The sequence below is a fragment of the Ictalurus furcatus genome, chromosome 23 (assembly GCF_023375685.1).
Source record: "Ictalurus furcatus strain D&B chromosome 23, Billie_1.0, whole genome shotgun sequence".
In the NCBI taxonomy this organism is placed as follows: Eukaryota; Metazoa; Chordata; class Actinopteri; order Siluriformes; family Ictaluridae; genus Ictalurus; species Ictalurus furcatus.
In genome coordinates, this window is record NC_071277.1 from 4129116 (window position 1) to 4140185 (window position 11070).

Genomic DNA, 11070 nt, shown 5'->3' on the forward strand with positions numbered 1-11070 from the left:
AAGTTCCTTTTCAGAAAAAGGGGAGGAGCTGAGCAGATCTGTTCTGGCAGAACTAATTTACAGGCCAGAAATGTAGAAAAGAGCAAGATCCTTTGCATGGCAATATTGTGACTCATAGTTTTAAGGTATTTCTGGAATTATATGGCTATTACAGATCTAAAAAACAGAATGAAATAATTCATGGAATCTATTTAAAAAAGAAAAAGAAAAAAAAAAAAAGTGAATGCTTTTTAAAAAAAGAAGTACCTAAAAGGCACAACATGAAAATGGACGCTGTAGCCACACAGAGGCTTTAGCTACAAATTTACAAAACTGACTATGAAATGGATAAAAATGACCATTTTCAACAATCCCTTCACACATTAATCCCATTTCCAAAACTCCATAACGATTTCCCAGGTCATTTCAGACCCATGTTTCCAGTGCCAGAGGAACAGTTTCGGTCTTATATCTGCTTTCGAAAATGCTGAATGTCTCAGAAGACATGCTACAGAGTGTATTTTAACCCCAGCGTGGCAATCACATGCCTTTTTGTTTTTATTATGTTAAGCGGACAATAAACTTCAGGCTAAATTGAATCAAAAGTAGAGCCATCGTTGTCACGTAGAGCACAAACCAGCTGGACAGCATGAACTCGTAGCTATAGCAAAACCCACACAAATAAGCCCAACACAATGACTGGAATGCAAACTATAATCGGTATGTTCACTGTAGTTCTGTATTTCATACTTCCTCTACAGATTGTTATGATGAGCTCAAGCACACTACACATGTCCTTCAAGGAGTAACAAGTTATTACATCCACCATATACTGTACACATAATGATACGTACAGTATATTAGAATTACATGACGTACTATACCACTCACTCTGTACATGCTGCAAATTTGAGTAGCTCAATAGAGTTTTAAATTACAATGGACTCTTCACCTCAATTTTTACTTCCAGCTTGTTCATGTGAATGTTTTGTGTATATAACTATTCCAGACTCCAGTTTCAGAATTGCAGAGTTTATTGGACTCCTGGGGTTGTCAAGTAGCATAATAAATATTTACGTATCCTGTAGGTAACTCGACTATCCCGGCAACACTGGGTGCAAGACGGAAGAATTCACGCTGAATGGGATGCCAGTCCATCACATACTCATTCAAGCCTAGAGGCAGTTGAGTGTAGATAGTGTAGATACCTACCTGCATGTTTTTGGAAAGTGGGAGAAAAGTGGAGACTCTTCACAGACAATAACCTGAGCTCAGGATACAATCGGAGCCCGGGGCACACAAGTGGCAAGATTACCCACTGCACCACCATTCTGCCCGAAAGCTACTGATTTAATGTAATATCTATGCTCTATAATAAAGTATGCTCATTTTTCACAACGGGTGCCGATAATTCTGGATTCTTGACTATAAAAAGAAATAAGAACTATTGAAACAGACCATGTCGATTATCAAATGTCACTTATCTATAAACTTCACCAGTTTACCCTTTAAGCACTATATTTAGGGGCGTACAGTATATTAGTGTATCCAGTTAATAAATGCTCAGATACTCAGGTTTAGCTCTTTGGCTGAATGATTCCAGCCTGGGTGTGTGCGTGTGTGTGTGAATATTACGTCACGTTGTAATTTTCACACAGAGACAGAATGTAGGGAGTGGTGATCTCGGCTTATGAGAACACACTGACTTTAAATGAAACTGACATCCACTTTGGAATGGAGGAAGCAGCAGCAGTGTGTGAGCTCCTGTGAGGTGAGCACTTTACAGCTATTTTAAATACGTTTTCAGATACAAAGGGATCCTCTTTGAGATAACATTGTATATTGATTTCACAAAACACAATACATTGTTACTACATTGCGCTCGCCTAATGGTTCAGATATAAAAGATTGTATTGTTGTTGTATTGTATAGGAGAATATAGAAGATGTTAGTTATGTTAAACATTCATGGAAAGATCAGCTAGTGAACAGATCTAGGTGCTCCAGTGCCCAAACCATTAAAACAGTTGTCCTTATGCTGCCTTTTAATGCTGCCTTCCTAGGGAACAATAATTTCCCCTCACCGGGACTGTACAGGATTACGTTATGATTTATGACAAACAATATGTTGAACTGTAGCCCAGTTTGAAATCCGTGCTTAATACTTGGAGGAGCAAAGTACAGCGTTTAGTCATAGCAAGTTAAAATGGACAAGTACATTGTGATAAGCCTATGTTAATCTGTTTTACCTGTCTAACATTAACACTGTTTTGGTTTCTGAACAGATTATGAAGGTTAAAATGGATTCTCAGTCTGGACATCCTGCTAGAACAAAATGACGGAACCACACAAACGTGGATGTACACCTAGCTTGTCTCTGATATCAAAGCGATGGCGTTTTCTAGATTCCGGTGGATCTGCACTTTTATTGGACTGATCTTCTCCGTGGTGGATATAGCATCTGATTTCTTGCTGAGCTTGCAGTATTTCAGGGAAGGACACTACACCTGGTTTGCTCTGACACTCTCGTTTATTCTCGTCGGATCTCTGTGCACACAGATTTTCAGCTACTCTTGGTTTAGAGATGATTGTAACGGCGAGGAGGAGACAAATACGCAAACGACTCATATGGGCTTGCTCCATCTCTTACACCTGGGCTTCTTCACCAGGTAAGGCTGAAACTCTTACTACAGTTAAAGTAGTTCTTGGAAAAAGGTGTGGCTTTTATTATTATTATTATTATTATTATTATACAAACCCCTAAAAATGTATACGATGCTTTCAACTTCATAGAATTAACATCAAACGCTATATTAAAAACTCTATGAATTACATTACTCCAGCACTGAAGATCGCGGCGCTCTAAAAACACAAACGCTTTCATTCTCGAGTGTATGCGCTGCTTTCTCACTAACGGCACAAGTTAATGGAATGGCATGTGAATCATTCTGTAAACTCAGCACTATCCTATCACCACCACCAATGGGAACATCTTAAAGATAAATAGGCCACACGTATTACAGTTACTGATTAAACTGACGAAAGGACAGTAAGCCAGAGGATCACATGCATCTGCTGCAGTATGTAAAATTCAGAGTAACACAACGACTCCGCTGTTCTGCGTTGAACGGCAGAGTTTATTCAAAGGTAGTTCAGAGTTGAAAACCAGACACATTCACACCGAAAGGAGAATACGCTGGCTTGATCCTGAAGCTGACAAATTCGAAAGTTCAGATGAAAACGAAACAGGTGTGGTGTACAGTATATACACTGACTAATGAGAACATGATTTCAAACAGTTGAGACGGATTAGAAATACAGGATGTCCCAAAAGTCTCCATACACAGGGGACTATGTACACCAGCACCACATCGGCTGTTACTTCGTCAGTGGATGTTCGTGGACGTCCGCTTCTCGGTCGGTCCGCAACCCTTCCAGTCTTTTTGAATTTTCTAATAAATTTCACAACAGCGCTGCGCGTTGATGTGCTTTCCATGTTTCCTGTTCAAATCCATCCCAACCTTACGACAGCGTCCCGATCCAGCCACGAGAATGATTTCAATACGTTCTTCGTTTGTCAAAGGCATTCTTAAAGGCTCTCTGAAAAAAGAAAAAAACTTGAGTAGGAAAAATTTGGAAGATATTTTGCTAAAAAGTGTATGGAGACTTTTGAGACACCCTGTAGTATACAGCATATTGGGAGAAGGCGATGCCTAGTGGCCAAACGTGAGATGATGTACATATGGCCCTTTTCCACTTGCTTCTTGGCCTGTTTTTGGGAGGTGGGAGGAAACCAGGAGAATCCAAAAGAAACTAATGTGGAAATGGGGAGAACATTAACCTATACAGCACATGGTAACTTGAATTACTGTGATCCTCATTAACAAACAATATACAGTTTTTAACAGCCTTACTATCTAAACCTGGAAATCTGGGACATAACGAGAACACAAGTGCGACACTCTACTCGACGTCCCTAACACAAAACAGAAGAAATATTCAAAAGAAATAGTGCTCGACCCTCAACCGATCGAACTATTTTAAAACCAAAACTATATACTGTTTAAATAACACTGCAGAAGACCAAATGAATTTATTCGTGAATCATTCACAGGAGTGTTTACACAAGGAATGTAGTATTCATGTATAGAGTCTTTGAGGTGACATGGTGGTTACTTTGAAATAAGGTGTGTCCACAAATTAATATACTGAGGCCACGATAAACAAAGTCATGCCCTTGAATCGCATAATTTGCGCCTGCAACTCAATATATTATGGGAATGTCATACTTTACATGCGACGTCCAGTGAATTATTTGTTGAGAGCTGATGAAAAAATGTTCACTTTGATCATTTTCTTAAAGTTGATGCAGGCTAATGGTATAATCACGTCACAACTCCAATATGTCGGCAGTCCAAGATTAAAGTGTAAATATTACCGATCATCTCCATGGTCCCTGTAGCCACAACGATCTAAATCTGTTGACTCGCTCATTTTAAAACACTGTAGTAAGTATCCAAAAAAAGGTAACCCAAGGCACACTTCGAATTGAAATTTCTTTAAATGGCCATTACGTAGTAGAAATATTCAAATAAGGTGAAGTAATGGGCTACAAACCCACACGTGTCAGCAGAGACGCTTTCTTCAGGGTCTAAACCCCCAAAACTACAAAACCGCCTCTAATGGGCTCTCGCCTCAAGCAACTAAATTAGACACACCTGTTCAAAAGAAACGACAAAGAAGTGGCTCGTGTCAGAATGCCACTAGGTGGAGTCAATCTAGAGCTAGTCTAAAATGTGTCCACAATGAGAAGTGATAAATAAATATAAACAAAAAAACGTATACACATAAGGTCTAAAAAATATTTAACATATACAATACCATGCATTGGAGAAATAAGTTGGATTTAAGAGAAAAGGGCTAAAATCGATTTCTTCATTTAGACCAGGAAACTCTATAGCCTTCATCTGATGTAATTAAAACGTTTCCCATTGTAATAATAATTTCAAACGATCTCCACCTCATATGTTTTTATTTATTGTATCTAATGCTTCCACTATGAGACTGTCTAGGTTGCCATTATGCGTTACCTGAAAATATCTCGCCATGGGGTAATCCATATCATGTTTTCTGATGGCATTTTTTGCGTTCCAAGACCCTATCCTTCAAGCACCTCTTAGCAATCACAGCTACACGACAACCGATAAATTACATATTGAACGAATGAATGAGTCTTTATTAATCACATATACATTACAGCACAGTGAAATTCTTTTCTTCGCATACTCCAGCATGTCAGGAAGTTGGGGTCAGAGCGTAGGGTCAGCCATGATACAGCGCCCCTGGAATATTGTGTACTAGAATTGATAAATGACTTAATATCATAGGATTTTTTTGTCTTAAAATGGCTTTCCTATATATTACAGCAATGATTGCAGGAGCCACATTTACTGTAGAAAGTATCAGGTAAGTATTTATCGAGAAACTTGACACCTGTGGCTTCAGTATATTAATTGTCACCTCAGCAGTTCTGTATTTATCAAATTTAGTTTGGAAAAATGTTTGTGTCTCAAGCTTTAAATGATATAATTGGCCTGAGCTGCTGCAAATGTTTATATGGCTTATGTTATCAATGCTTGTTGTTATGCTGTCGATGTTTAAATTGCGTAATTATCGCAATTTCACAATCCACAATACATCCATAAATTACGGGGAAAAAAAAGAAAAAAAAAAAAGACTAGCCGTTAAATTAGAGCAAAAGTAATGGCACCCTGTTATTGTTAGTGAGTCAGAGCTGAGCTGCATTATTGGAAGATTGAGCACAAGCTGTGTTCGATCGTCATTTTGTCCTTCTGCTCTATGTAAGGTTTGCCTCTTATTGAGTTTTGTGGGAGTCACTAAATGCAAAATCAGCTGTGGTGTGATTGCAATCGATCATTTACAGGTGATTGCCATTTGTCAATATACTATTTGCAAGATCAGCATTACCAAAACGATTTTAAATCGGAAAACATTTACATTTACAACTTTACTAAAAGATAAATGAGGGCCGATGAGGGCTTAGTTTGGTCTGGTGAGAATTTGTCAGATTTGTCAGGGAGAGTTATCTGTGTGCGTCTCCATCAGGCTCTTTCCTACCATCGTTTAAAGGCCGAGCACCCCTGAGAGACGCCAACCAAACAATAACAACGCTTACAAGAAACATTCTAACAGATGGTTGCAACAATAACAAAACACATGGACAGTGATGAGCTCAATCCAGCCAGAGAATAGAGTAATACCATGATGAGCAATACAAAGTAATTTGGAGTTTAAATGCTGCTGATAAAAGTAGGTTGGTGTATGTAAAAGTAGGTGGTGCTTCATGTGCTGGCTCTGACAGCAAAAATAAAAAGAGTGTATGCATATAAATCCATTTTAGGCCCTATTTGTGAAGCCATTTTGCTAACATCTGCTTCCTTACACATGCCATTCATATTTCAGTGATGGCCATGTTGTTGTGGTTACCAATTTTCAGTCAATATATAAAAGTGTATATAACGTGAAGCTAAAATGTCTCTATAGGTCTAATCAACTCTTGTTGTTTTTATCGTTTTGTCGTTAATAATGCAACATTCCCCAATTCCTAAAGGAACTCTTTTGGCCAAAAGTGAGTCTGAGTGCAATGTTGCAAGGAGTGCAAGCTGTACTAGTACTGCTTTTAACTCTCTGACATCCTTTTTCCATCGATAACAATGGATCATACAGTGTCAGAAACCACAGGAACAAGTGTGTCAGGTGAGTGTGTGATGAATGACGGAGCAACTCCTTACCTTCGTAGTGTCTATACTGCTTCCTTCTGTAGGTACTACGACCTGCTGAAGAGGAGCTTTAGTTGTGTATGGAGGGCGGACTCCGGGTCAAGTAATGCGCGGGAGCTGTTTGGGTTGGCGGCTGATCTCAGCATGCTGCGGCTGATGGAGACATTTCTGGAGAGTGTTCCTCAGCTCCTCCTACAGACATACATCATGCTGCAGCACCAACGCACCTCCAAACTACAGTGTGAGTCCTCAGTGTACATCAGGATAATATTAATAAGAATCTCATATCCAGCTATAAATAAATTAAAGGACAAAAACCTAAACGTATTAGTAAGTTGTTGGGTCATCACAAGCTGCCAGAACAGCTTCACTGCCCCTTGGCATGAAGTCTCTGGAACTGTAGTACTGTACTGGAATGATAAACAACATTCTTCCAAAATGAATAGTCCACTCGCTGTAGCGTGAAGTGACGTGACTAATTCTCCGATGTCTTAAATCGCTCATTATTAATTTTTACTAGTCAACTTGTAATTAAATATGACTTGCCTAGTCGTCTTTAACAACAGAAAATAACACGTCAAACTGTGCCTCAGTTAACAGGATTCACTCTGCCACAGTGCGCAAATTTTACCAAACGCTTCTATACAATAAACCCTAAATGGAAATGACAGATCACTGCGGGAACAACCTCCACAGAAATAACACTGCATGTTAAAACCCAAAATGGCTGTCCTAAATGTTTTGCTCCTAATGCTGTCTACACAGTATCTATGCTGCTTATACGCAGGTCACATTATTTTTGATGAGAGACTGAAATAAATGAAACATAACCATTAAAAACATGGTTACAGTTTACTAAAGCTAGCTTGTTTGTGTTAGCATGCTAGTAAATAAGGTATCTAATACAGCAATATGAGGTTGTCACTGGAGGTTGGTTGTCACTATTAGGGTTATTAAATGAGGCATTAAATAAAGCTAGCTAGTTAGCCTTACAGTGAGGGACTGTTATTAGAGTATATCAATTTATAAAACAAAGTGTTAAATAAAACAAGGTGTTAAATAAGCCAGCATTACACATCTCAGTAGCTAATGTTACTTACAGTACAAAACATAAATTGCTGTCTCACCGCAGTAGAATTTTAACTCAGTGTGTCGGCCATTTTGAAATGTTCAAAACGCAACAGTGCTAGATGGATCCCGCATTCAGCTACAAAGAGCAGGTTCCAAAACCATGAGTACAAAAAAAGTGTCTAGTGTTCCACACTTGTCTCTTATTTCTCTGCAGTTCTGCTACCTTTTATAGATATTAATATTAATAGGCATTACTATGTGTTACAGAATTTCACTGCTTACATTGAATGACTTGAGACAGAGTGAACCGGACAGAGCATTGCTAAGAACTGAACGCGACACACAGGTTCAATGTCAAAATACCATCATTGTAAACCACACTGTTTGCTCTATTTGTCTTGCAGATCTAAGCATGGTCGTGTCCTTCCTAAATGTAGCCTGGAGCACAGTGGATTACTGGCGCTGTTTACGCAGATCGCTCCCAAACACCACAGAAACGTCACGTGGAACTCCTACAGTCATCTACCTGCTTTATAAAATCTTAACAATCACCGCCCGCATTCTGAGCCTCACAATGTTCATCATGCTGACCCCCTGGAGTATCCTGATGTTATTTTTCATCTGGCTATCAGTGACAGTGTGGGCCCACATAGTAAAAACTGATTTCTGCACGTCGCTGTGTTTGGAGGAGCTTTATCGCAGCATTGTCGGGGTCATTCTTGTCTTCACCTTTTTCAACATAAAAGGAAAGAAAACCAAAACAGAGATGAGCATATATTATGTGATGAGCATACTGCATAACTTTTCAGCTCCCGGTTTCTTGTATCTGTTCATACCGGTGATTGCAGAATCAGACTTCTTTTTACCAGTTACAGTTTTCATATTAATTTCTAATACATTGGGACTGGTATTCCTGATCCTCTACTACAGTGCTTTACACCCACGGAATCAAGACGAGTCAGATGTAGTGGATGGAATGGTCATGAGGAACACAAATAGTTCCTCCACAAGTCGTTCAGACAGATTTTTAAGACTTTAACACCTTGCAGTCTGAGGATTGAGGACAATGTTTAAAGCATCAGGGACACTACATTTTTTTTTATAAGGTGAATGTTTGTATTGTATACAAAAAGACTCAGTAACGTTCAGACTTCCCAGTGTGTACAAACTCTTAACTAGAAGTACTCTCCTTGTCCTGTAAAGCGGCTGGAGTTCCACACACAGAGCTTTTATGAAAACTGCACATTCCCCCTTAAACTGTGTGTGTGTGTGTGTGTTTTTTTTTAAATTATTTTTTTATATGTGTTCAAGTCTAGTGAGCAGAGCTAATCTAGTGAAAACTAGAGCAAAGATAGCAAGTGAAAGCTAACCTAGCAAGTAAGAGCAAACCTAGCAGGTGAATGCTAACCTAGCAAGTGAAAGCTAACCTAGCAAGTAAGAGCAAACCTAGCAGGTGAATGCTAAGCTAGCAAGTGAAAGCTAACCTAGAAAGTAAGAGCAAACCTAGCAGGTGAATGCTAACCTACCATGTGAAAGCTAACCTAGCAAGTAAGAGCAAACCTAGCAGGTGAATGCTAACCTAGCATGTGAAAGCTAACCTAGCAAGTAAGAGCAAACCTAGCAAGTGAAAGCAAAGTTAGTATGCAAACGTGAACTAGTGAGCAAAATCTACCTCTGCAATTAAAGCTAACCTAGGAAGCAAAAGCTAACCCTGTTAGTGAAAACTAACCTCTTGAATGCTGATGCATAATAGAGGGTTGGTTTGAGTGTTGCTAAAGACCAGCACCTGTAGGGAGGAATCAAGCTGTACATCATCATCATCATCATCATCAGGAGAGAAAAAATAAAACTGTCATTTTATATATAAATAAATATTTATATATATATATATATTATAATATATATATATATATATATATATATATATATATATATATATATATATATATATATATATATATATATTTATATATAAAACCACCAACAACAAAAACCCATTCAGCTCAAACCTTAACCCATAACCTAATGATTATACACACAAATAAAATTTTCCTATCGTGTTCACTGTACGTGATTTAACCCTTTACTGCATGGTTAATTGCGCTCCAATTTTTTAATTAGTAATACAAAACGACTAGTTTCCTATGTAACTGGAAAAAGTTACATAGTTACATAAATCAACACAGTTACTTTAACTTCGACATAACAAAAAAAGTGCCATCTCATACATTTTGTGTTATTTTTTGACTATATGCTAAATTATTTGACTATATATACACAGTATGACTATACTTTCCACCATTGCACATTTTGCCATGAAGCAACAATATACCAACTACACCCCCTAATATATATATATTTTTTATTTATTGAACTAATTTATAGAACGTTCGCCTCACACCGCCAGGGTTGGGGGTTCAATTTCCGCCGCGGCCCTGTGTGTGTGGAGTTGTCTTGAATAATTGCTCGAGGACAATGTTTCATAAGAAGTTATTAATGGTTTAATGCCATTGTTTTGATGTAATATTTATATAAACCTTTAACTTTTGAAATAAAAGTATTTACAACCACATTACCATGTTCTGTTACAGGTAAATAGACTGTGTCAAAGTGATTAGCATGTTCGCTTCACACCTCCAGAGTTGAGAGTTCGATTCCCACCACTACCCTGTGTGTGCGGAGTTTGCATGTTCTCCCCGTGCTGCGGGGGTTTCCTCCGGGTACTCCGGTTTCCTCCCCCAGTCCAAAGACATGCATGGTAGGTTGATTGGCATGTCCAAAGTGTCCGTAGTGTATGAATGGGGGTGTGAATGTGTGTGTGATTGTGCCCTGCGATGGATTGGCACCCCGTCCAGGGTATACCCCGCCTTGTGCCAGATGCTCCCTGGGATAAACTCCAGGTTCCCTGCAACCCTGTAGGATAAGCGGTATAAAAGATAGATGGGTGGATGGATGAACTTATTCAACATATTTGTGATGTAAATGTAATTATTCATGCAGTAGAGGGATAAAGTATTCATTTCACATTAAATGATATGAATATCATAAGCAATGTTCCTCAGCTCATATATCATCCCTATAGTTCTATATGTGTAGGCATTGTAAACCTAGACCCTAACTATTTACAACTACTCGTGGAAAGGATTTTGTAACACGGGGAAAAGACTGAACTTTAAGCACTACTGAAGGATTATTATGAAAGCAACACTGAAGCACTTTAC

General features: G+C 38.6%; 1 protein-coding gene across 1 annotated transcript; it reads left to right on the forward strand.

The window, feature by feature from the left end:
• The first annotated feature begins 1337 nt into the window (after window positions 1–1337).
• Window positions 1338–9679, forward strand: xkr9 (XK, Kell blood group complex subunit-related family, member 9). The gene is made up of 4 exons (XM_053611645.1): window positions 1338–1750; window positions 2264–2647; window positions 6823–7019; window positions 8254–9679. The coding sequence occupies exons 2-4, from the start codon at window positions 2370–2372 to the stop codon at window positions 8886–8888; spliced, it is 1110 nt and encodes a 369-aa protein (XP_053467620.1). The 5' UTR covers window positions 1338–1750; window positions 2264–2369; the 3' UTR covers window positions 8889–9679.
• Window positions 9680–11070: the final 1391 nt, after the last annotated feature.